Source organism: Haliotis rubra, unplaced genomic scaffold, assembly GCF_003918875.1.
Source record: "Haliotis rubra isolate DU_JTF1 unplaced genomic scaffold, ASM391887v1 Scf364, whole genome shotgun sequence".
NCBI classification, from domain to species: domain Eukaryota; kingdom Metazoa; phylum Mollusca; class Gastropoda; order Lepetellida; family Haliotidae; genus Haliotis; species Haliotis rubra.
In genome coordinates this window covers 903,923-931,113 of record NW_025767040.1, presented here as the reverse complement: position 1 = coordinate 931,113, position 27,191 = coordinate 903,923, and the positions used below count along the sequence as shown (strand labels likewise).

Below are 27,191 nucleotides of genomic sequence, written 5' to 3'. Positions count from 1 at the left end.
CACCTCAAGCTGTCTGAATTGTGTCAAACTACTAGTACTGGTAGTGATTTCATGACAGATAACACTAGAATATTATGTGTGGGCAGCAGATCCTGTCTCACCATGGTGACTGTTTTGGTTAAATCTTCTTCCTATAGAACAAATGGTGTCTTATTTTGAGAAGCTGTCCCTAAAAGAGGCAGCAGAGTAACCTCCCCTGATATACCTTGGATTGGATCTGATTGTGCACAACACAGGGAAGCGTGGAGATTTATTAACTCAGAATACATGGCAGACAACTGTGTATGTATTGTTGACTGGGAACAGTCCACCTCACCATGGTGGTAGGCGGTAAGTGCGGTCCTATACAATAGGCAGGTAGTGAGTATGTATTGTGTTGTGTGTTTCAGACGGACAGGTTCTTGGAGTGTAACCAGATCAGCACTGGAGTGAGTATGACAGCAATTATATGAATGAGTTCAGTTCTCAGTACGATGATTATACAGATGTAGGAATCTGAAGAATCAGGGAGGGAGGGGCACTAGGGAGGTTCACAAAAAGTAGTGCACATATTATGAAGCGTTTTGAAAAACTGGACATGTTATAATAAGATTTAAAATGCTATTTTGTTGAGCTTTTCAGGAGTGTCATCCATAAAATATGACTAGCATTTGGGGAGGGAATATTTTTTCAGTTCATCAGTGCATGTACAACCTTGACACCCCTTCCCCAAGCCTGCTGTCTAGCAAGTGACGGGTCTCTTATATCACAGCATTACAGGATAGTGTGAAAGTAAAGTCGAAATGAGATACAGGTATGAATATGTTCTGTTGTGACTGGGAGAATACATGACTTGAATGTTGTTTCCTTTTCCAGGCAATCCTACTGGCAGATATATTACCGACCCTAGTTATTAAACTTCTAGCTCCCTTCTTTCTACAAAAGATTTCATATCGGTAAGATGATATACTTACTTTCTGATGTAGATACGATATACATGTAGATACGATATACATTGCAGCTGGATAAAGGGAAGGTAATATGCATCAAATTGGATAGGTAAAGTAATATTCATGAAGTTGTACATGGGTAGCAAATATATGATGTTATGATGATCTATACTAAACATAAAAAGTTGGGGATCATGACTTGCTGAGTACAGAGATAAGAAAAACAGATGAAACTAGTAGTTGACACAGGTTAGACAGATTGAGGAGGGCGCTGAGGGGAAGACCATGTTCCTGTATGCACACACCACTCAGGGCTGTATACTGTTCAGTGTGATAGTTTAGCACTATTTTTGGCATCCCTCTTGCTGGCATCCCTCTTGCTGGTGTCCTCTTATTGGTGTCCCTCTTGCTGGCATCCCTCTTGCTGGTGTCCTCTTATTGGTGTCCCTCTTGCTGGCATCCCCCTTGCTGGTGTCACTTGCTGGCACCCCTCTTGCTGGCATCCCACTTGCTGGCATCCCACTTGCTGGTATTTCTCTTGCTTGCATCCCTCTTGCTGTTATTTCTCTTGCTGGTGTCCCTTTGCTGACATCCTACTTGCTGACACACTTCTTGCTGGCATCCCTCTTGCTGGTATTTCACTTGCTGGTATTTCACTTACTGGTATGTCTCTTGCTGGTGTCCCTTTGCTGACATCCTACTTGCTGGTGTCCACTTTGCTGGCATCCCTCTTGCTGGTATTTCACTTACTGGTGTCCCTCTTGCTGACATCCCACTTGCTGGCATCCCTCTTGCTGGTATTTCACTTGCTGGTATTTCACTTACTGGTGTCCCTCTTGCTGACATCCCTCTTGCTGGTATTTCTCTTGCTGACATCCCACTTGCTGGCACACTTCTTGCTGGCATCCCTCTTGCTGGTGTCCCTCTTGCTGACATCCCACTTGCTGGCACACTTCTTGCTGGCATCCCTCTTGCTGGTGTCCCTCTTGCTGACATCCCACTTGCTGGCACACTTCTTGCTGGCATCCCTTGCTGGCATCCCTCTTGCTGGTATTTCACTTGCTGGTGTCCCTCTTGCTGACATCCCACTTGCTGGCACACTTCTTGCTGGCATCCCTCTTGCTGGTGTCCCTCTTGCTGACATCCCACTTGCTGGCACACTTCTTGCTGGTATCCCTCTTGCTGGTACATTCTCTTGCTGGTGTCCCTCTTGCTGACATCCCTCTTGCTGGTATCCCTCTTGCTGGCACACTTCTTGCTGGCATCCCTCTTGCTGGTATTTCTTTGCTGGTGTCCCTCTTGCTGACATCCCACTTGCTGGCATCCCTCTTGCTGGCATCCCTCGTATTTCCCTCTTGCTGACAGCACTTCTTGTTGGCATCCCTCTTGCTGGTATCCCTCTTGCTGGTGTCCTCTTGCTGGTGTCCCTCTTGCTGACATCCCACTTGCTGGTATCCCTCTTGCTGGCATCCCCTTGCTGGCATCCCTCTTGCTGGTATCCCTCTTGCATCCCTCTTGCTGGTATCCCTCTTGCTGCTGGCATCCCTCTTGCTGGCATCCCTCTTGCTGGCATCCCTCTTGCTGTTATCCGTCTTGCTGGCATCCCTCTTGCTGGTGTCCTCTTGCTGGCATCCCTCTTGCTGGTATCCCTCTTGCTGGCATCCCTCTTGCTGGTGTCCCTCTTGCTGACATCCCACTTGCTGGCATCCCTCATGCTGGCATCCCTCTTGCTGGCATCCCTCTTGCTGGTATTTCTCTTGCTGCTGTCCCTCTTGCTGACATCCCATTTGCTGGCATCCCTCTTGCTGGTATTTCTCTTGCTGACACACTTCTTGTTGGCATCCCTCTTGCTGGTATTTCTCTTGCTGGTATTTCTCTTGCTGGTGTCCCTCTTGCTGACATCCCACTTGCTGGTATCCCTCTTGATGGCATCCCCCTGCTGGCATCCCTCTTGCTGTCATCCCTCTTGCTGGTGTCCCACTTGCTGGCATCCCTCATGCTGGCATCCCTCTTGCTGGCATCCCTCTTGCTGTTATCCGTCTTGCTGGCATCCCTCTTGCTGGTATCCCTCTTGCTGGCATCCCTCTTGCTGGTATCCCTCTTGCTGGCATCCCTCTTGCTGGCATCCCTCTTGCTGGTATGTCTCTTGCTGGTTTGCTGGCATCCCTCTTGCTGGTATTTCTCTTGCTGGCATCCCTCTTGCTGGTATTTTTTGCTGGCATCCCTCTTGCTGGCATGTCTCTTGCTGGTGTCCCTCTTGCTGACATCCCTCTTGCTGGTATTTTCACTCTTGCTGGCATCCCTCTTGCTGGTGTCCCTCTTGCTGGCATCCCTCTTGCTGGTGTCCCTCTTGACTGACATCCCACTTGCTGGCATCCCTCTGGTATTTGCTGGGTATCCCTCTTGCTGGTGTCCCTCTTGCTGGCATCCCTCTTGCTGGTGTCCCCACTTGCTGGCATCCCTCTTGCTGGCATCCCTCTTGCTGGCATCCCTCTTGCTGGTGTCCCTCTTGCTGTCATCCCTCTTGCTGGTGTCCCTCTTGCTGGCATCCCTCTTGCTGGTATCCCTCTTGCTGGCATCCCTCTTGCTGGTGTCCCTCTTTCTTGCTGGTGTCCCATTTGCTGGCATCCCTCTTGCTGGCATTCCTCTTGCTGGTATCCCTCTTGCTGACATCCCACTTGCTGGCACACTTCTTGCTGGCATCCCTCTTGCTGGTATTTCTCTTGCTGGTGTCCCTCTTGCTGACATCCCACTTGCTGGCACACTTCTTGCTGGCATCCCTCTTGCTGGTATCCCTCTTGCTGGCATCCCTTGTTGCTGGTGTATCCCTCTTGCTGGTGTCCCTCTTGCTGACATCCCACTTGCTGGCATCCCTCTTGCTGGCATCCCTCTTGCTGGTGTCCCTCTTGCTGGCATCCCTCTTGCTGGCATCCCTCTTGCTGGCATCCCTCTTGCTGGTATCCCTCTTGCTGGTGTCCCTCTTGCTGGTGTCCCTCTTGCTGGCATCCCTCTTGCTGGCATCCCTCTTGCTGGCATCCCTCTTGCTGGTGTCCCTCTTGCTGGCATCCCTCTTGCTGGTGTCCCACTTGCTGGCATCCCTCATGCTGGTATCCCTCTTGCTGGCATCCCTCTTGCTGGCTTCCTCTTGCTGGTATCCCTCTTGCTGGCATCCCTCTTGCTGGCATCCCTCTTGCTGGTGTCCCACTTGCTGGCATCCCTCATGCTGGCTTCCCTCTTGCTGGTATCCCTCTTGCTGGCATCCCTCTTGCTGGCATCCCACTTGCTGGCATCCCTCTTACTGGTATCCCTCTTGCTGGCATCCCTCTTGCTGGCATCCCTCTTGCTGGTGTCCCACTTGCTGGCATCCCTCATGCTGGCATCCTCTTGCTGGCATCCCTCATGCTGGTATCCCTCTTGCTGGCATCCCACTTGCTGGCATCCCTCTTGCTGGCATCCCTCTTGCTGGTGTCCCACTTGCTGACATCCCTCATGCTGGCATCCCTCTTGCTGGTGTCCCTCTTGCTGTTATCCCTCTTGCTGGCATCCCTCTTGCTGGTATTTCTCTTGCTGGTATCCCTCTTGCTGACATCCCTCTTGCTGGCACACTTCTAGCTGGCATCCCTCTAGCTGGCATCCCTCTTGCTGGTGTCCCTCTTGCTGGCATCCCTCTTGCTGGCATCCCTCTTGCTGGTGTCCCTCTTGCTGGCATCCCTCTTGCTGACATTCCACTTGCTGGTATTTCTCTTGCTGGCATCCATCTTGTTGGAAGCAGGCTATTGATTGGTTCACTGGTTTACATAGCAGTTGGGTGTATCCAGGGCTGTCATGTATGTTTACGGGTGATGAAGGGATGTAGTGTAAACATGGAGGGATGTAGTGTGAACATGGAGGAATGTAGTGTTAATATTCCTGTGAAGATTCAGCTTTTACTCTGTTCCAGGGTGAAGGTGCTCCTTGTGGTGGTATTTGCTATGGCCAGCTTTCTCCTGGTGGCTCTGCCAAAACAGATGGGGGTCAACATTCTAGGTAATATCACACGTTGAAAGACATTCTAGGTAATATTATATGTTGACAGACATTCTAGGTAATATGATATGTTGACAGACATTCTAGGTAATATAACGTGTTCACAGACATTCTAGGTAATATAACATGTTGACAGACATTCTAGGTAATAGCACATGTTGACAGACATTCTAGGTAATATAATATGTTGACAGACATTCTAGGTAATCTCATATGTTGACAGACATTCTAGGTAATATCACATGTTCACAGACATTCTAGGTAATATAACATGTTGACAGACATTCTAGGTAATATCACACATTGACAGCGTTCTAGGTAATATATTATGTTGACAGACATTCTAGGTAATATGATATGTTGACAGACATTCTAGGTAATATAACGTGTTCACAGACATTCTAGGTAATATAACATGTTGACAGACATTCTAGGTAATAGCACATGTTGACAGACATTCTAGGTAATATAATATGTTGACAGACATTCTAGGTAATCTCATATGTTGACAGACATTCTAGGTAATATCACATGTTCACAGACATTCTAGGTAATATAACATGTTGACAGACATTCTAGGTAATATCACACATTGACAGCGTTCTAGGTAATATATTATGTTGACAGACATTCTAGGTAATATAATATGTTGACAGACATTCTAGGTAATATAACATGTTGACAGACATTCTAGGTAATATAACATGTTGACAGACATTCTAGGTAATATAAGATGTTGACAGACATTCTAGGTAATATCACATGTTGACAGACATTCTAAGTAATATAATATGTTGACAGACATTCTAGTTAATATAACGTGATGACAGACATTCTAGGTAATATAATACGTTGACCGACATTCTAGGTAATATCACACGTTGACCGACATTCTAGGTAATATCACACGTTGACAGACATTCTAGGTAATATCACACGTTGACAGACATTCTAGGTAATATAATATGTTGACAGACATTCTAGGTAATATCACACGTTGACAAACATTCTAGGTAATATAATGCGTTGACAGACATTCTAATTAATATAACATGTTGACAGACATTCTAGGTAATATAACATGTTGACAGACATTCTAGGTAATATCACAAGTTGACAGACATTCTAGGTAATATAATATGTTGATGGACATTCTAGATAATATAATATGTTGACAGACATTCTAGGTAATATAACATGTTGACAGACATTCTAGGTAATATAACATGTTGACAGACATTCTAGGTAATATCACACGTTGACAGACATTCTAGGTAATATAATATGTTGACAGACATTCTAGGTAATATAATATGTTGACAGACATTCTAGGTAATATCACATGTTCACAGACATTCTAGGTAATATCACACGTTGACAGACATTCTAGGTAATATAATATGTTGACAGACATTCTAGGTAATAGCACATGTTGACAGACATTCTAGGTTTTATTTCGTGTGTTTGTTTGGTATGTTTGTGTGGTGTGTTTGTGTGGTATGTTTGTTCAGTGTGTTTGTGTGATGTGTTTGTGTGGTGTGTTTGTGTATTCAATTCCTGCTGTCTTATTTCAGGTGTGGTGTGTGCCAGCATCAGCGGAGGTCTGGGGGAGATCACCTTCCTCAGTCTCACCACCTTCTTCCACCAGTAAGTCCACTCACTCAGTGAACCAACACAGATATAACAGTATAACTGCCCCTGTACAACTCCACAAATAATAGGAACTGACAGATACAGACTGACATACACTTTGTTAGCAGTCTGATGTGAGTGACACATTGATAACAGTTAAATGTATTTCTAAAGATGAAGTAAGTAATTATTGTGTGCTGATTTGTGTAATTCCCTGAATGAGACGAGGCATCAGACAAAGGTTGTACATGTTTGAAACTACAGAAGAACTGGCTTGGATTCTGTGGTTCACTATTTCGGTTGCTTTTCTCTCCAAGTGACGTTGTGTCTTCCTGGTCATCTGGAACTGGAGGTGCCGGGGTGTTTGGGGCGCTGGCTTATGCTGGCTTTACCCAAGTGATCAGTCCACGTACCACAGTCCTCATCCTCACAGTGGTGCCTGTCATCATGTTCATCAGGTGAGTCCGTCATCATGTTTACCAGGTGAGTTCAAGCCTGTCATCATGTTTATCAAGTGACTGACTGACTGAGTTTAGTTTTACGCCGCTTTTAGCAATATTCCAGCAATATCACGGCGGGGGACACCAGAAATGGGCTTAAAACATTGTGCCCATGTGGGGAATCGAACCCGGGTCTTCGGAGTGACGAGCCAACGCTTTAACCACTAGGCTACCCCACCGCCCCTGTTTACCAGGTGAGTCCAAGTCTATCATTGTGTTCATCAGGTGAGTTCAAGTCCGTCATCATGTTCATCAGGTGAGTCCAAGTCCATCATGATGTTTACCAGGTGAGTCCAAGTCTATCATTGTGTTCATCAGGTGAGGTCAAGTCCATCATCACGTTCATCAGGTGAGTTCAAGTCTGACATCATGTTCATCCGGTGAGTTCAAGTCCGTCATCATGTTCATCAGGTGAGTTCAAGTCCATCATCACATTCATCCAGTGAGTTCAAATCCATCATCACATTCATCCGGTGAGTTCAAGTCCATCATGATGTTTACCAGGTGAGTCCAAGTCTATCATTGTGTTCATCAGGTGAGTTCAAGTCTGTCATTATGTTTACCAGGTGAGTCCAAGTCTGACATCCTGTTTATCAAGTGAGTCCAAGTCTATCATCATTGTTATAAGGTGAGTCCAAGTCTGTCATCATGTTCATCAGTTGAGTCCAAGTCTGACATCATGTTCATCAGGTGAGTCCAAGTCTGACATGTTCATCAGGTGAGTTCAAGTCTGTCATCATGTTCATCAGGTGAGTTCAAGCCTGTCATCATGTTCATCAGGTGAGTCCAAGTCTATCATCACATTCATCCGGTGAGTTCAAGTCCATCATTATGTTTACCAGGTGAATCCAAGTCTGACATCCTGTTTGTCAGGTGAGTCCAAGTCTATCATCATTGTTATAAGGTGAGTTCAAGTCTGTCATCATGTTCATCAGGTGAGTCCAAGTCTGACATCATGTTCATCAGGTGAGTCCAAGTCTGACATCATGTTCATCAGGTGAGTCCAAGGAGGTTGGGTACTGTGACATGCATAACCGGAGCCTGAATCCATTAGTCACCTCATGGTTGCAGAAAACCAGTTCCAGATTCAGTCTTAATGTTGTAATACATTCGCTTCAAGCAAACAGTATCAGACCGGAGACTTGATCAGTGAAACAGAAGAGGCTTCTAAAGTTTTGTCCTGGCATATTTCACCATTACTTATAGCGCCATCATCTTCTCAGTCTTCAATCATACACTTATTGTTTGCTCTATGTCAACAGTTTTTCTTTCCCGTTTAGTTCACTTGTTCTTTCTTTGTGTTACAGTTACTTTTTTGTCCTGAAGAAGCCAAGGCCAAGTGATGAATCTGTGGTGGGCAACAGCACTGAACAGCTGATTACCACACAGCCAGGTAGACAAGGCTTTCTGCAGCTTGAAGTCATTGACATGAACAGATGCTATAGTGAAATGTAACCATCTGTTTGTGTCATGTACAAATGTTTTATTAATTCTATCTGTGACAGATGGTGGGCATTAATGATTAGATTAATGGAAAAAAAGGGTGTAAATTAAGTTTAATGTAGCAAGCCTGGTTTTTATTGCTTTACATCATGCCTCCATGATTATTCTGTGTACCATGTATCTATGGTGTTAGAATAATTCCCAGGATTCATCAGCCACAACACTGTTGATGTCACCTGCTCTTACTCGATCACTTTCTTAGGATTCTCTCACTAATTTTGCTGACTTATATGTTCCTGTGTACAGGCAAGGGGAGGTACAGTTTTATTTTACATAAAGTCTGTTTGTGACAACATGCAAAGTGTTGAGTCAAGGGCTGGTGATAGTATATTTGGTCACCAATGAACAATGAGTGAGTGAGTGAGTTTAGTTTTACGCCGCACTCAGCAATATTCCAGCTATATGGGGGGCGGTGGGGTAGCCTAGTGGTAAAAGCGTAGGCTCGTCATGCCGAAGACCCGGTTTCGATTCCCCACATGGGCACAATGTGTGAAGCCCATTTCTGGTGTCCCCAGTCCTGATGTTGCTGGAATATTGCTAAAAGTGGCGTAAAACTAAACTCAGTCAGTCAGTCAGTCCAGCTATATGGCGGCGGTCTGTAAATAATTGAGTCTGGACCAGACAATCCAGTGATCAACAGCATGAGCATCGATGTGCGCAATTGGGAACCGATGACATGTGTCAACCCAGTCAGCAAGCCTGACCACCCGATCCCGTTAGTTGCCTCTTACGACAAGCATGGGTTACTGAAGATCAATATTCTAACCCGGACCTTCACGGGAGACAAGCATGGGTTACTGAAGATCAATATTCTAACCCGGACCTTCACGGGAGACAAGCATGGGTTACTAAAGATCAATATTCTAACCCGGACCTTCACGGGTAGACAAGCATGGGTTACTGAAGATCAATATTCTAACCCGGACCTTCACGGGTAGACAAGCATGGGTTACTGAAGATCAATATTCTAACCCGGACCTTCACGGGTAGACAAGCATGGGTTACTGAAGATCAATATTCTAACCCGGACCTACACGGGTAGACAAGCATGGGTTACTGAAGATCAATATTCTAACCCGGACCTACGGGTAGACAAGCATGGGTTACTGAAGATCAATATTCTAACCCGGACCTACGCGGGTAGACAAGCATGGGTTACTGAAGATCAATATTCTAACCCGGACCTTCACGGGTAGACAAGCATGGGTTACTGAAGATCAATATTCTAACCCGGACCTTCCAAGCATGGGTTACTGAAGATCGGGTTGAGACAAGCATGGGTTACTGAAGATCAATATTCTAACCATGGACCTTCGTAGACAAGGGACCTAGACAAGCATGGGTTACTGAAGATCAATATTCTAACCCGGACCTTCACACAAGCATGGGTTACTGACAATATTCATGGGTTACTGAAGATCAATATTCTAACCCGGACCTTCAATGGTAGACAAGCATGGGTTACTGAAGATCAATATTCTTACAAGCATGGGTTACGGACCAATATTCTAACCGGGTAGACAAGCATGGGTTACTGAAGATCAATATTCTAACCCGGACCTTCACGGGTAGACAAGCATGGGTTACTGAAGATTCAATATTCTAACCCGGACCTTCACGGGTAGACAAGCATGGGTTACTGAAGATCAATATTCTAACCAAGCATGGACCTTCACCGGGGAGACAAGCATGGGTTACTGAAGATCAATATTCTAACCCGGACCTTCACGACAAGCATGGGTTACTGAAGATCAATATTCTAACCCGGACCTTCCCGGTAGACAAGCATGGGTTACTGAAGATCAATATTCTAACCCGGACCTTCACAGGTAGACAAGCATGGGTTACTGAAGATCAATATTCTAACCCGGACCTTCACAGGTAGACAAGCATGGGTTACTGAAGATCAATATTCTAACCCGGACCTTCACGGGTAGACAAGCATGGGTTACTGAAGATCAATATTCTAACCCGGACCTTCACGGGTAGACAAGCATGGGTTACTGAAGATCAATATTCTAACCCGGACCTTCACGGGTAGACAAGCATGGGTTACTGAAGATCAATATTCTAACCCGGACCTTCACTGAAGTCAATGAGACAAGCATGGGTTACTGAAGATCAATATTCTAACCCGGACCTTCACGGGTAGACAAGCATGGGTTACTGAAGATCAATATTCTAACCCGGACCTTCACAGGTAGACAAGCATGGGTTACTGAAGATCAATATTCTAACCCGGACCTTCACAGGTAGACAAGCATGGGTTACTGAAGATCAATATTCTAACCCGGACCTTCACGGGTACAATGGACAATGTGATTGATGGGCTGTATGATTCTTCATTGTCACAATTGAAGTAGTCTCAAACTGACTATTGGTGATGAGTTGTTCCATCATATTACCCTGATAGAATAGAGATTTAAATATGCTAGATAATCAAAGATGCATTTCATATGACATCTAGTCAAGATCTAGTGACATGATTTGGTCACATGATCCGATAACCTGATATTAAGACTGCACTGACGACTATGGTTGATTGTCAACTAAACCTAAAATCACCAGGTGTATATTTTCTGTTTCAGTGATAAGTTTAAAGGGTAAAGCAGCGCTTATCATTGTAAGTATACCATTTGCAAAACTTGTTTCCATGTATTGACAGCTAGGGACAAGTGATTTGATTTAAATCGTTGTTTTACATGCAGCTGTAACAGTTTTCTCTAAGTAGAGGTGAATTTGTTCTGCAATAGAAGCAGTGTTCGGACACAGATCAGTACACATTCAGATACAGATGGTATGAAACTGACTTGTAAAATACCTTTTTTTAACTCTATTTATGAATGTAATGTAATAATTTCATTAAATAACTACTATTGTGAAAGTAATCTTTCATTGTGTTGGTTCAAGCTTCATATCATTTCGTACTGGAATTTCCATTTGAAGTTTCTCCTGTTATATGAACAGTTTACAAAAGCTTTCTCATTAAAATTAGATTTTTACTCTGGTACAATACCTCTCTGTGTGAAGATCCAGAAACAGGTCAATAACAAGGTGCTTCTAATGATCCTATTGGCTTCTAAAATCAGGATCCAAATTGTACAAAGTATTGAAACAAGTTTATCTGTTTCCTGTATCTTGAAAATGAATGTGGGAAGATGAGTTCAAAATCCAAACAAGATAGAGATTGGTACAACACGAGATATGACAGAGGTGTCCTGTTTGTTTTCAGCCTCTACTGAAGTTCATAATACCGTTGGCTCTCGTCTACTTCGCTGAGTACTTCATCAACCAGGGCCTGGTGAGTGCAGACTACCAACTGGTTTGGATGGGTTCAGACTGGTTCAAGGTGGTGATCGTGTTGGGCAGGTTTAGACAAGCAGCTGGGTCTGACAAATTCAGGCTAGTTACTAGTTACTGTTGGTTTGTTGTTTAGTGCTGCTCTCAGCAATATTCCAGCTATATGGCGGCAGTCTGTAAATAATTGACTCTGGACCAGACAATCTAGTAATCAACAGCCAGAACATCGATCTACGCAATTGGGATACGATGACATGTGTCAACCAAGTCAGCGAACCTGACCACCCGATCCCGTTAGTTGCCTAGGACGACAAGCATGGGTTACTGAAGACCACTTCTAACCCAGACCTTCATGGGTGTAGCTACATCTGAGTTGAATGAGTTCAGACAGTAGCCGGGTGGGACAAGTGCAGGCTAGTTTCTTGATTTTAGTGAGTTCAGGCAATAGCCAGTTCAGGCTAGTGGCCCCAGACTGGTGAAGTGTATCTTAGTGAGTTCAGGCAATAGCGAGTTCAGGCTAGTGGCCCCAGACTGGTGATGTGTATTTTAGTGAGTTCAGGCAATAGCGAGTTCAGGCTAGTGGCCACAGACTGGTGATGTGTATTTTAGTGAGTTCAGGCAATAGCGAGTTCAGGCTAGTGGCCCGAGACTGGTGATGTGTATTTTAGTGAGTTCAGGCAATAGCGAGGTCAGGCTAGGGGCCACAGACTGGTGATGTGTATTTTAGTGAGTTCAGGCAATAGCGAGGTCAGGCTAGGGGCCCGAGACTGGTGATGTGTATTTTAGTGAGTTCAGGCAATAGCGAGTTCAGGCTAGGGGCTACAGACTGGTGATGTGTATTTTAGTGAGTTCAGGCAATAGCGAGGTCAGGCTAGGGGCCCCAGACTGGTGATGTGTATTTTAGTGAGTTCAGGCAATAGCGAGGTCAGGCTAGGGGCCCCAGACTGGTGATGTGTATTTTAGTGAGTTCAGGCAATCGCGAAGTCAGGCTAGGGGCCCCAGACTGGTGATGTGTATTTTAGTGAGTTCAGGCAATCGCGAGGTCAGGCTAGGGGCCACAGACTGGTGATGTGTATTTTAGTGAGTTCAGGCAATAGTGAGGTCAGACTAGGGGCCACAGACTGGTGATGTGTATTTTAGTGAGTTCAGGCAATAGCGAGGTCAGGCTAGGGGCCACAGACTGGTGATGTGTATTTTAGTGAGTTCAGGCAATAGCGAGGTCAGAATAGGGGCCACAGACTGGTGATGTGTATTTTGGTTGTGTCAGGTTGTTCCAATCATTGACATAAACTGTGGAACCACATGGCTGCATGGGGAGCATAGGTGGCTTCATGTCTCAGAAGCCACAGTTTTAGTCTATATACTATATGGTTCACCTCGATTACACCAGTAGCCGATAATTGTGGTTCATCTCGATTACACCAGTAGCCGATAATTCTGGTTCACCTCGATTACAGCAGTAGCCGATAATTCTGGTTCACTTCGATTACACCAGTAGCCGATAATTCTGGTTCACCTCGATTACACCAGTAGCCCATAATTCTGGTTCACTTCGATTACACCAGTAGCCCATAATTCTGGTTCACCTCGATTACACCAGTAGCCAATAATTGTGGTTCACCTCAATTACAGCAGTAGCCGATAATTCTGGTTCATCTCGATTACACCAGTAGCCGATAATTCTGGTTCAACTCGATTACACCTGTAGCCGATAATTCTGGTTCACCTAGATTACACCAGTAGCCATTAATTGTGGTTCACCTTGATTACACCTGTAGCCGATAATTCTGGTTCACCTAGATTACACCAGTAGCCATTAATTGTGGTTCACCTCGATTACACCTGTAGCCAATAATTCTGGTTCCCCTCGATTACACCTGTAGCCAATAATTGTGGGTCACCTCGATTACACCAGTAGCCAATAATTCTGGTTCTCCTCGATAACACCTGTCGCCATAATTCTGGTTCACCTCGATTACACCAGTAGCCAATAATTCTGGTTCACCTCGATTACACCTGTAGCCGATAATTCTGGTTCACCTTGATTACACCTGTTGCCGATAATTCTGGTTCACCTTGATTACACCTGTAGCCAATAATTCTGGTTCACCTCGATTACACCTGTAGCCGATAATCTTGGTTCACCTCGATTACACCTGTAGCCGATAATTCTGGTTCACCTTGATTACACCTGTAGCCGATAATTCTGGTTCACCTCGATTACACCTGTAGCCGATAATTCTAGTTCACCTTGATTACACCTGTAGCCAATAATTCTGGTTCACCTCGATTACACCAGTAGCCGATAATTCTGGTTCACCTTGATTACACCTGTAGCCAATAATTCTGGTTCACCTTGATTACACCTGTAGCCATTAATTGTGGTTCACCTTGATTACACCAGTAGCCAATAATTCTGGTTCACCTTGATTACACCTGTAGCCAATAATTCTGGTTCACCTCCATTACACCTGTAGCCGATAATTCTGGTTCTCCTCGGTTACACCAGTAGCCCATAATTGTGGTTCACCTTGATTACACCTGTAGCCGATAATTGTGGTTCACCTCGATTACACCAGTAGCCGATAATTCTGGTTCACCTCAATTACACCTGTAGCCGATAATTCTGGTTCTCCTCGGTTACACCTGTAGCTCATAATTGTGGTTCACCTCGATTACACCTGTAGCCGATAATTCTGGTTCACCTCCATTACACCTGTAGCACATGATTCTGGTTCACCTCCATTACACCTGTAGCCGGTAATTGTGGTTCACCTCGATTACACCTGTAGCCAATAATTCTGGTTCACCTCGATTACACCTGTAGCCCATAATTCTGGTACACCTCCATTACACCTGTAGCTGATAATTCTGGTTCACTTTGATTACACCTGTTGCCGATAATTCTGGTTCACCTCGATTACACCAGTAGCCGATAATTCTGGTTCACCTTGATTACACCTGTAGCCAATAATTCTGGTTCACCTTGATTACACCTGTAGCCATTAATTGTGGTTCACCTTGATTACACCAGTAGCCAATAATTCTGGTTCACCTTGATTACACCTGTAGCCAATAATTCTGGTTCACCTCCATTACACCTGTAGCCGATAATTCTGGTTCTCCTCGGTTACACCTGTAGCTCATAATTGTGGTTCACCTTGATTACACCTGTAGCCGATAATTGTGGTTCACCTCGATTACACCAGTAGCCGATAATTCTGGTTCACCTCAATTACACCTGTAGCCGATAAATCTGGTTCTCCTCGGTTACACCTGTAGCTCATAATTGTGGTTCACCTCGATTACACCTGTAGCCGATAATTGTGGTTCACCTCGATTACACCTGTAGCCGATAATTCTGGTTCACCTCCATTACACCTGTAGCACATGATTCTGGTTCACCTCGATTACACCTGTAGCCGGTAATTGTGGTTCACCTCGATTACACCTGTAGCCAATAATTCTGGTTCACCTCGATTACACCTGTAGCCCATAATTCTGGTACACCTCCATTACACCTGTAGCTGATAATTCTGGTTCACTTTGATTACACCTGTTGCCGATAATTCTGGTTCACCTCGATTACACCTGTAGCTGATAATTCTGATTCACCTCGATTACACCTGTAGCCCATAATTCTGGTTCACCTCCATTACACCTGAAGCTGATAATTCTGGCTCACCTTGATTACACCTGTAGCTGATAATTCTGGTACACCTCCATTACACCTGTAGCTGATAATTCTGGCTCACCTTGATTACACCTGTAGCTGATAATTCTTGTTCACCTCGATTATTCTTCTTGGTTTGTCAGCACCATACCTGTAAATCCTGTTTTGGTGAACATTCTGAGACATGCGTCTTCCCTCATGCACACCCTTCCTTCTACAGTGAGGTAACAAACCATGTAGTAACTGGAATACAGTCCAAAGTGGCCTTAAACCTCACTTTATGATGGTTGAGCTCAATGTGCAAAATTGCCACTTGCCCACTAGCCCGTGGCTAGTAAAAATCTAGTCGGGCCAGTAAATCTCCACAGTCACTGGCCTGACTGGCTAGTGACTGTTCATGTTCATGTGATTTTGTACTGCTTAGTTTCTACACTCAAACGGGCTAGTGAAATATTTTGTGGGCTAGTTTCTTTCAGGCATAGCTAGCCCGACTGGCTACTAAATTTGACTGGAAACTATTTTGCACACTGGTTGAGCTTACCTTTACACCCTGTTATTCATGATGAGGTGAAGATGCTAAGGCAACAATGGACTCTCATACAAATACATGTGACAAGGGCGGCTTCTATATGTTTGTCCCATGTTTCAGCATGAACTCTTGTACTTCAATGATATCTGGCTCAGCAAATCCGAACAGTATCGATGGTAAGTATCGACAATATTCTGATGGTATATGTTGACAATATTGTTATGGTACATAATGGCAGTGTTTTGATGTGATGGTATATGTTGACAATAATATTATGATGGTATGTGTTGACGATATTGTGATGGTACATGTCGACAATATTGTGATGGTACATGTCAACAATATTGTGATGGTACATGTTGACAATATTGTGATGGTACATGTGACAATATTGACAATATTGTGATGGTACATGTCAACAATATTGTGATGGTACATGTCGACAATATTGTGATGGTACATGTTGACAATATTGTGATGGTGTTGACAATATTGTGATGGTACATGTTGACAATATTGGGATGGTACATGTTGACAATATTGTGAACATGTTATTGTGATGGTACATGTCAACAATATTGTGATGGTGTGTGTTGACAATATTGTGATGGTATGTGTTGACAATATTGTGATGGTACATGTTGACAATATTGTGATGGTACATGTTGACAATATTGTGATGGTATATGTTGACAATATTGTGATGGTACATGTTGACAATATTGTGATGTACATGTTGACAATATTGGGATGGTACATGTTGACAATATTGTGATGGTACATGTTGACAATATTGTGATGGTGTATCTTTAAAGCATTATGATGGTACATGTTGACAATATTGTGATGGTACATGTTGACAATATTGTGATGGTATGTGTGCTGATGGCATTGTACATGACAATACATGATAGTATGTGTTGAAAGCATTGTGATGGTACATGTTGAGAATGTTGTGATGGTACATGTTGACAATATTGTGATGGTTTGTGTTGAAAGCATTATGATGGTACATGTTGACAATACTGTGATGGTACATGTTGACAATACTGTGATGGTACATGTTGACATGATGTTAGTCCAATACTTGATGTTTGCCCTCATCAGTGAGTTCCTCCCCACCAGCTGCAGGTGATCCATTGTTGATGATGTTGTAGGTACCAGGTGGACTACCAGGTGGGAGTGCTGATATCACGCTCCTCCGTCAACTGTTTTGAGATACGGAAGCTGTGGATACTGCCTATACTACAGGTGAGAATGTACCTGGCTCCAGTATTATGACATGGTACAGGTGAGTATCTACCTGTAAATGATTGGGCTTGGCACAATGACATTGTTTCCATGTGGTCATGACCATATGAACTCTGATACCATTTACTGATGTTTGTAGTTTGTCAACCTCGCTGTGTTGCTGACCCAAGTATTTTATCGATACATACCCAACTTCTGGATCATCATCGCCATCGTGTTCTTTGAGGGTTTACTGGGTGGTGCAGCCTACGTCAACACCTTCTACAGGGTGCGGAAAGAGGTAGGTTATCTTTTCATTATATTGTGTCATATTTATCTTTTCACAAAAGGTGTTCTAATGTGAATTCCCTCATTCCACTACCTGCAGTGTGGTTTAGCCTGATACAGCAGTAGCTTGTTGAATATGTATTACTGACAATACTTGGGGTGTTCCTCCAAGATCAAACAGTGTGCTTGGATAATAAAAAAAAGAAAATAATATAAATTTAATAGAAGTCTGTCACAGTGAATCTTTGATGGAGACTACATCTAAGTATGAGAGATAGGTCCACATTATGTTTAACATACTGTATGCTAGTGCTGAGTCCTCTTCCTCCCACTTGTTGTCTGATGATGATGCTTCTTTCCCCAGACCGCCCCAGAGGTTCGAGAGTTCAGTCTGGGAGTTGCCTCAGTCGGTGACTCTGTGGGTATCGCTGTAGCTGGGGCCGCTGCCATCCCCTCTCACAACAGACTGTGCAGCTTGAACCTGAAGATGTGATATACCATAGCAATAGCAGCACCAACATCGTCACGTCACAAGCTACATAATTCTACATGATCTCAAGCTGAAGATGACAGGTGCCAGCATCAGATGATGTGCTTGTGGTGGTAGAGCAGCAGCAGCAGCAGCAGCAGCAGCAGCAGCAACAGACGCCATCTTCACGTCTCCAGCTACATCATCCTGTTTAATCTGGAGCAAGTCCCAAACTAACTTGCCACACACCAGATATCCAGACCATCCAGTCCTCCTCCTAGAACATGTGTATTATTCCTTGTAACCATCCCCTATATGTTTGTGTCACACCCCTGATCAGTGTAGTCCAAATATACCATAAACACTGTTTAGGCTAGATAGTGTCAACAGGATTACTTGTGTACTTCGGTATGGATGTGTTCTTGTACGACATCCTGACAGTAATATGTTCGTGTTGAAGTGAAAACATCAAACCTCTCTATACAAATGGTGTACACTCCACTAAAGCTGTCGGGGTGCACTCACACAAACACAAAATAGTGATATGGCTGCTGTGCTAAATCCCATGCTACATCCACCTCTATGCTCATATGAAGGGATATCAAAATGTTCTAAATATCGCCATGGATTTATTGAGAAATTATGACGAAAATTTGAAGGTAACATCAGTGATCCTTATCTAGTTAATGAACCAAAAACTATTTACATAACTTTATTCAATCTTGTGCTAGTTGATCCAAAACATGAGTAACCTCATGTATGGAGAAAATTGAGGCACACAGCATTATCAAGTTTTTGCACTTGAAGGGTTGCACTGCCCGACAGATTCACGAGATGAAATCTGTTTATGGTGAAGATAGTCCATCTTATGATACTGTTGTGAGATGGAAAAGGCATTTTCAAACCAGTCATATGTTCCTCACAGTTGAGCCAAGATGTGGACTCCGTTTTAACGATACCAATGTCATTGAAGAGGTGGAGGGTTGGTTTCCCCTGAAATCAGGGGTGTCTTTTCAAGCGGTCTGCACAAAGGTCAAGAAATGTTGGAAGAAATGTGTCACTCTGGATGGTAATTATGTAGAGAAGTCTTAAGGACAAGTAATCAAAATAAAGTTTCTACCCTGAATACGTCTTGGTGATAATTTGAAATTTTTGATACCCCTCGTATGCCCAGGTGTCTTTATAGTTCTGTGATAAGCCGAGCTTCAGGAATTTTGTCTAGAACAAGGTTCTCTGTTATATTGTTCTAAAATACAGAACAAAAACGTCTCAGAATATGTACATTTTGTTTTGTAGTTTTACACATCATTCCTTGTATTACTTTTGATGTCGTGTTCTGTTGATACATACTGATGCTTTGTATGTAGATTATCTTTATGTCCACGTCTATTTTTATATGAATGGACTTCTTTTGCATCACAAATGTATTTTATAAACAATGTTTTATGTTTCAGAAGTGTTAATTTGTATTCATGATTTTGTAATCAGAATAATTAGTATATAATTATAATCAAGTATGTTTGGACATGGAATTGTATGTTTGACACTTGCTGATCACAGACATACTTTGTCCTTTTAGAAACAGCTAAGGCTCTGGTCCAGTTTGTGTTATTTGGGCCAGTGCAGTATGTCAGCTTATTGCTAAACTGGACCTGTGAAGATCTGGGTTAGAATTGATCTTCAGTAACCAATGCTTGTCATAAGAGGCGGGCGGTGGGGTAGCCTAATGGTTAAAGCGTTGGCTCGTCACGCCGAAGACCCGGGTTCGAATCCCCACATGGGCACAATGTGTGAAGCCCATTTCTGGTGTCCCCCGCCGTGATGTTGCTGGAATATTGCTAAAAGCGGCGTAAAACCAAACTCAGTCAGTCAGTCAGTCATAAGAGGTGACCAACAGGATTGGGTGGTCAGGCTCGCTGACTTGGTCGACACGTCATCCTATCCGAATTGCATAGATCGATATTCATGCTGTTGATCACTGGAATGTCTGGTACAGACTTGGTTATCAACAGACCGCCGCCATATGGCTGGAATGCTGCTGAGTGCGACACAAGACAAAACTCACTCACTCACTATAGTTAAACTGGATGGAGTTACTGTAAAACTGCAGTCAGGCCAGTCTAAGTAAACATAGGCTCCGTATTATTTGTTACACTGCAATACTGAGTCTAACAAATCCTAGTAGAAGGGTGAGAGAGTTTATATCTTGTTGAATAATCAGAGTTTGGCCGGGGATATTAATGCCTGCCTTCCATTATCGATGGTGTTCTTAATATTGTTCATCAGAACAGAATGATGCAGATCTACCTCAGTGAATATGATCACATGGTTTTGTATTTCCTGTACATGTTTTCAAAATAAAAATAAATATTTCACATGATTCATGAACAACCTCATATTTCATGATGGTTTTCCAGAACTGGTCACAAGATCACTATGAAATGGGTTCTGTGTAGAAGTAACAACTATCACGTTTTCGCTGCATACTCATGGGTGTCTTCAACAGTCCAGTACTACCATGATGTGGGTACTTCTATCACTGCAGCCACGTGGGGAATAAAACCTTAGAGTGGTGTCAATGTTTAACATTTGAACCACCTCCAACATGCCATTACGTAAGTGAGATACAAGCAGCAATTCAAAGTAAGGTAAGTATGGATTTCGGTTGTAAATGAAAGAAATATTTTCACAAACGCGGGGACTAGGATTTGCTTGTTGAGTGCAGCACTAAGTTTTGCTGCCTCCCATCTGATAACAAAGAACCAAAATAAAATACAGAGAACAGATTTATTATTTCTAGAAATCATACATGGAGATATAAGTTGACATTTGCATGTGAAATTTGCCATAGAAACAGTCCAAGGCTATCAACAATTCCACAATGCACACATTGGTTTTAAAAACAATTTGGTGTATTCATCTATCCCCCACACAAAATCGACCATGGTAACTCAAACACCATTGGTGGGATGATGCTTAATGGAGAACCAAGCATGTCTGTATTTAAAGGACCATGTCTTGCCCTCAGAGCATATCACAGTGGCGGGATGTCTTGAAACAAACACATCGTCATCAGCTGTTGTACTGCTCCCACTTTAATATACTCTAAGTAGTAATGGCCACTCTTCATATGGAGGAACAGTGAGATAGCCTTGAATAGGACACACATGCACTTCACCAGATACCTACCCACTGCTTGTTTGATGCTGTGAAGTTTGATGACTGAATATTTGAAAAAATAAAGGAACCAATCTGCAGAACAAAAATTGAACACAAGTTTCCTAATGGCACATGAAAGCCTCCTATTCCACTCATCAGAAGCAATGGTAGGAGTTTTTCTGTGGTCACACCCAGTTATTTGGGAAATATTTTATTACAAGTCTGTGGGGAGCAAGACCTTAACACTGCTATTTCAGAGGTTAAGATAACACCTGCAAAACAAAGGTTCAATTAAGATGGTTCCAAATATGGCAGAAAGTATCTGGTAAAATGCCTTCTTGCCTTGCGTAGTTCAAGCGTCCTGTCAAACAATGTACTGTCTGGTTGATTACCAGACTGCTATGTAGAGTGATGTCCTACTGCCACGAATGAGGCCTGACTACTGGCAAGACTTTAGAGTGTCACCCACTACAAACATGCTTCAAGAACAGCAGTAAAGGATTTCAAATCACACAGCACTTGTAACACTTGAGGGTGAAGGAGCAACAAGATAACTCACACAAACCCCGAGACACCAGCTGACAAATACTTGGGTTTATTCTGTAATTTAGAGAATGTGCAAGTTAATTTTTGTTCACTGATGTACTGGCTTAATTCCACCCTTTCCTTGAGATCTCCACCATGACACTGTCACAAAAGGTTCAATCAGTTAATCAATCATGGCAGTCCGTATCTAACTCTCTGTATTGACTTAAGCATGCACATTTATTGAGTAACTTCAGTCAAAGAATACCTGGTTATTTATACTTTAAAAGCCAAGCAATGTCAGCTAAAATATCAAATATGATTATAAAAGTAATGTCTACTTATGACACACCAGAAAACATTGGACTGCATCTGTATGCATGGTAGATAAATTTTCGCATGTGAGTGAAAAACTGCGAGACCACTTTTTCACCGACGTGTCACCATTACGGACAAACATTGTCACCAAACAGCTACACCAGATATTAAACATTTACTGAAAGTATAATTTGTTCTCAACACTATATCAACCATGAACTTTGAATCCTTAATGATACTTTGTATTTAAAATAGAGAAGTACGATTCCATGCCCGGACAACAGCATATCACTGGTTATCTTCACAAGGCAATAGCACCATCGAACACTTTATAGTTTATGCAAGCAAGTATTACTATCTCTTTACAATTTACGTCTCAAGAAAGTTACAAACATGACTGGATAATGGAACATTCATTCAAACTGTTAAATAGCTGTACAGTCATATACTTGCTATTTTTACTGAACATGCATATATACTGTAAGCGAGTTATACTCCGAGTTATATCACCACTGTCGTATAGCAGAGCTGTCTTCTTTGTCAATGGTACTACCTTAACAGGTCATGACTGATGTGACCAGTGACCAGCACATCACAGGAATATAAACGTCACATCTTGGACTTGATTTAGGAAAGTTTAGCTGCTAGATAAGCCAAGCATCACTTGACTAGGCTATAATGTGTCCTCGCAGATCACTACAAGTACTAAACAAGTGAAAACAAGTGAAAAACCAGTACTAGATTCTCAACAGAACACTTAACAATTTCCTCGAATATATCAATATCTCTGAATACATAACTTATCTTTGAATGAAAACTTCAAAAACATCTCTAAACATGATTAAGACACTTCTTTCAAAACATATTGATGCTTTAATATCTTGAAATGTGATCAAACCAAACTTTCTCATTTGGAAATCACGTTAAGCAAATTACTGAAAAATAGAAAAATAAATATAGCATAAAATTGTGTAACCACGGTATCTGTGTTCCATTTTAGTGAAATAGTGGTTTAGCAGACTGACAGGAAGTGTTTTTGTCATCATACAGACTTAGTACACATACATACATAATTGGGTTTATATTATAACAAAATATTATGAAGGTAATCTGTGTCGTCATGGTGACGAGAATATACAAGACAGTGAGATGAACAGACAATCATATTGTCCTAGATGATGTGTTATAAATGGCTTGTGAGTTAAAATCACAAATATTTGGATAAATATTCCATGTTTTTAAATATTTATTGTAACTAAAATATTTAATTTATTAAAAGAAACAATGGTACCATTTTACAAATTTTTGCTTGTTATGTGAATCTTTTATTTACATTAGAAAAAATATCAATGTTGAATAACAGCAACATGCAAGACCCGTTTAGAAATGCTTACTCTAGTTTTACCACTTCAAATTAATGATTAGCAAAAAGAGAAGGGCAAGTCAACTATAAAATTACTCAAGAGGAAAGTGCTGACACATGAGAATGGGTATCTTGAAGGTACAAATAAGAAAATATGTTATCGCTAGCACTCTAACAAAAAAAATTCATCAGAGTGCTAGGGAAATCAACAAATATCCAACACGACAAGACACATACTGTCACTGTTATAGGAAAGTCCACTGTATAAAAAACATTAATGTTGTTCAAAGAAACAATAAATAATTGCCACTCTCGACATTCACACAGGATATTTAACCAGGGAGACACCTATACATGTATATACACATCTACGGCTTAAATACAGCACAGTATCACAGCGGCCGCCGGAGAGATCTTCACCAGGCCCTGTGCACCATTGTCGATATCACGTGTTATCTGGAGACACTGTCACTCACACACTTGCTATGTACATTTGTCGATCATCAGTTGACCTTGACCTTGGGGGTACTGTTCTACATGAATGACAACCCGCCACCACGATCATCGTGGAAGCATCATGCACTTGAGACATCAGTCAGTATCCCAAATAGAAAGAATGACCGTTTAAAGAGTTGCAGTTGAAACATTTAACACTTCTTAATGACTGCTTCTCAGTAAGGGCAAGCCAAAAAGCAACAGAAACACTATTTGAAAGTGTCTGGTTTGACATTGGTATTTTAGGTAGAGATATATTTCTTCAAATAAAGAGCCTCAATTTCCATCTTCTAGCTCCGGTGTGTGTAACAAACCTATGAGACACTAAGGTCGCTACCAGACATCTATAACAGAACAACTGGATGCCCTATATGGAGACCCTTACATGAAAGAAGTGTGGTATTTGACACAGAACAGCACTTGACATCCCAGTAGATTCTTAACTTGCTAAAATATCTCACACAGAGGCAAAGGAAACATCTGTTGAACACTAAATCTTCATTAGAATCCAGATCGTATATTGTCAATAGTTTCAGATGATGTGGTGCTATCATCGGGCAACACCATCCTGTCCTGGAACAAGGTCCTGCACAGCTAGGAGTGTCACCTATCTCTCTACTGTATATATCCTTGTGGAAGCTTGTCAACTGTTCCTAGTCTATCTTGGTTTACTTCCAAAGAAATGTAGCTTGTCTGAAGCAGTGTTGTACAATTGTGGTACCTTTCTCTAGCATTGTATCTATTTCTTGCCCTGTATTTTGGTCTCCTCTACACTTGTTGAAGGAATCCGTGGTGAGATGGGTGGTACCAGGGAGGTGCGTTCATTTGGTAACGATCATCTATGCAGGAGGGTATCATGTCGACGTATCCATCTCAATATCATTGCAATGAGCACTGTCTGGAGATTCAAGTCCATTGGTGCAACACGATGTCTCTGCCTCAGCTGCAGAGCTGGCAGACGCTGTAGTCACAGTGGCTGATTTGGTTTTTTGCAGGCACAGGCGGCGGGGGCATTTTTTGTTCTCGCTTCTGATACACCAACACATACGCAGCTTTTGTCTGGAAGGAATTCACACAGAATGAAATAGTGGACTCATCAATTATTTCTGTTTGATCAGGATCGCTGGTTCCATGTGGACACCTCACATTCACTACATATCATCTAAAAATGGGTATAACTAATACTGATTGCCAGAGATATCTTACACTATATTATATATATTGTGTTATGGACTAATGGGAACAGAATGACTAACATCCTTCATCTCAGTGGAGATTACAAGGCTACCTACCACACAACAGCCTCTTCACTGGACTGACTCACGCTGGAGTCGTCGAAATAATGCCACTCATTCTCCTCCTTGTTCTTCGCAAATGCCGTGTCTGAGGTAAAATAGAAGCAGATGATATGACTTACATTCACTGTCAACAGGAGCTCACTTGGAAACATACACTGCTTACACTTACTGCCCAAGGCAAGATAGTCCTACTACAGGTTAGCCAAACAGTTGATCCATGTCACTGGGTGTAGAAAACACCAGCAGTCGGAGAACAGCTACGGGAGAGACAAACTCCAATACATGTATGCCTGTATCTATACACTGAAGATCAAGTCATGTCTACTTGTTTTAAGTTGTGCTCTGGAAACGAAATCCACCCCTTTTTGAGACTAAGTCCAAATTGTTTCCATTGGAAAGTTCAAAAACAAAAATGCCAAAAAATCTGTAAATAACAAAAGGTACTACTTTAGGTTCTGTTTGATATATCTACTAAAATATCTGTCACCAGACAGACAAGGCATTGACTATATGCCGGAACGACAAAAACATTTTCAGATGGCATACCATATGCTGAAGAAGCAGTACATGAAAGCTCCCTTCAAACACTTCAGAAGAGTCAGCTAAATGTGCATCTGTGTAATTCTCAACATGGAACCAATATCTTCTTTATATACTCACAGTGTCCTCCTCCAAGTCCCCCATAGTGGTTGGAAACAGAGATGAGGTCGTACACAGCACGGCCATGGTCTGGGTTGATGATGTACTTCCGTAAATCAAGACCTCTGCAACAGTCAACAAGGATGCTACCATCACAGGGTCTTCATTCATGATGGTTCAGAAAGCCTAGCAATTGTAACATGTAACATGAAACATGAATGTGTTTTGTACAAACTGCATACATACAGATGTTCGTGCTGTGGGAGAGGATGTGAAGGTGTGGAGTACTTACTCTGTGGGGAACTCAACGAGAGCATCAATCTTGTCCCTCCAGTATCTGTTGTAGGAGAACCTCTTCAAGTGGATGATGAGCATATTTGGCAGTGACCACAGGTCGAACTTCTTCGTGGCTTGTTGGTGGCGCTTACAAGACGGGCAGTACCTGCACATCACAGATGTCACTCTAGTCATTGATTCACACATGTACACATGGTAGGTCGATGGTGTCTTATGAATAACATACAAGATCCTGGGAGTCTGTCATTTCCAAATAAACATGAGTCATCAGAAGATGACAAATTCCCCTGGCCCCCACATATTGGAAAGAACAAATCATCTGACAGTTACTTAAAGTCCAACTGTATTTCTTTCAGACTACCTCCAAATCATTTGCATGGAAAACATGAAAAATATAAATACCAAAAATCTGTAAATAGCAAAAGGCACCACTTCAAGATCTGTTTGATATATCTGCCAAGTCTTTCAAAAAGAAAATAAAAGCTATGGAAACAAAGCCCACCCCTCCCTTTTGAGACTAAGTCTTACATGTTTCAGGGAAACCGAGAAAAATGAAAATGATAAAAATCTGTAAATAGCAAAAGACACAACTTTAGGTTCTGTTTGAAATATCTTAACAATTTTTGTTGAAAAATATTGAACATTTTTTGAGTCATGCTCTCGAAAGAAAATGATTACAGATAGTTATGAGGCCCTATACTGAATTACATACATACAAAAATACATACATACATACACACACACACACACACACACACACACACACACATACATACATACATGTAGTGGTACTACTTTTTAAGCAATTTGGTGGTGCACAAACCATGGGTCATGTTCGCTGAGTTTCTCTGCATCTGTGAAGATCTTGAGGCAGTCATTGAGCTGGATGGCCTGCCTCTTGGGCACATTGCGGTACCGGATGGTGTCATGCTGCTCAAAATCCTGCAATAACAAGTCTCTTCATCAAATGTGTACATTTCATCCTTAAGCTAAGTCTAGGGAACAAAAGTAATTTCCA

At 42.5% G+C, this 27,191-nt stretch overlaps 2 protein-coding genes across 8 annotated transcripts in view; one reads left to right on the top strand and one right to left on the bottom strand.

Moving 5' to 3' along the window:
* LOC124285607 (battenin-like) overlaps positions 1-19,013 on the top strand; it is a 44,062-nt gene extending 25,049 nt beyond the window's left edge. For all 4 annotated transcript variants that reach the window (XM_046721871.1, XM_046721869.1, XM_046721870.1 and 1 more), the window contains 12 exons: positions 390-428; positions 856-935; positions 4,870-4,955; positions 6,530-6,602; positions 6,905-7,045; positions 8,395-8,480; positions 11,179-11,213; positions 11,823-11,891; positions 16,213-16,268; positions 17,250-17,343; positions 17,483-17,623; positions 17,975-19,013. In XM_046721871.1, coding sequence (XP_046577827.1) covers positions 390-428; positions 856-935; positions 4,870-4,955; positions 6,530-6,602; positions 6,905-7,045; positions 8,395-8,480; positions 11,179-11,213; positions 11,823-11,891; positions 16,213-16,268; positions 17,250-17,343; positions 17,483-17,623; positions 17,975-18,103 — 1,029 coding nt within the window. In that variant the 3' untranslated portion in view covers positions 18,104-19,013. The remainder of the gene's footprint in view (positions 1-389; positions 429-855; positions 936-4,869; positions 4,956-6,529; positions 6,603-6,904; positions 7,046-8,394; positions 8,481-11,178; positions 11,214-11,822; positions 11,892-16,212; positions 16,269-17,249; positions 17,344-17,482; positions 17,624-17,974) is intronic.
* Positions 19,014-20,852: 1,839 nt separating this feature from the next.
* The window catches only part of LOC124285595 (ubiquitin carboxyl-terminal hydrolase 15-like), a 33,965-nt gene continuing 27,626 nt past the window's right edge, over positions 20,853-27,191 (bottom strand). For 2 of the 4 annotated variants that reach the window (XM_046721851.1, XM_046721852.1), the window contains exons 18-22: positions 26,997-27,115; positions 26,169-26,318; positions 25,898-26,001; positions 25,235-25,322; positions 20,853-24,999 (exon numbers count right to left, since the gene is read on the bottom strand). In XM_046721851.1, coding sequence (XP_046577807.1) covers positions 24,879-24,999; positions 25,235-25,322; positions 25,898-26,001; positions 26,169-26,318; positions 26,997-27,115 — 582 coding nt within the window. In that variant the 3' untranslated portion in view covers positions 20,853-24,878. Of the gene's footprint in view, positions 25,000-25,233; positions 25,323-25,897; positions 26,002-26,168; positions 26,319-26,996; positions 27,116-27,191 lie in introns of all 4 variants that reach the window. The other 2 variants (XR_006900846.1, XM_046721850.1) reach the window with 2 other exon arrangements.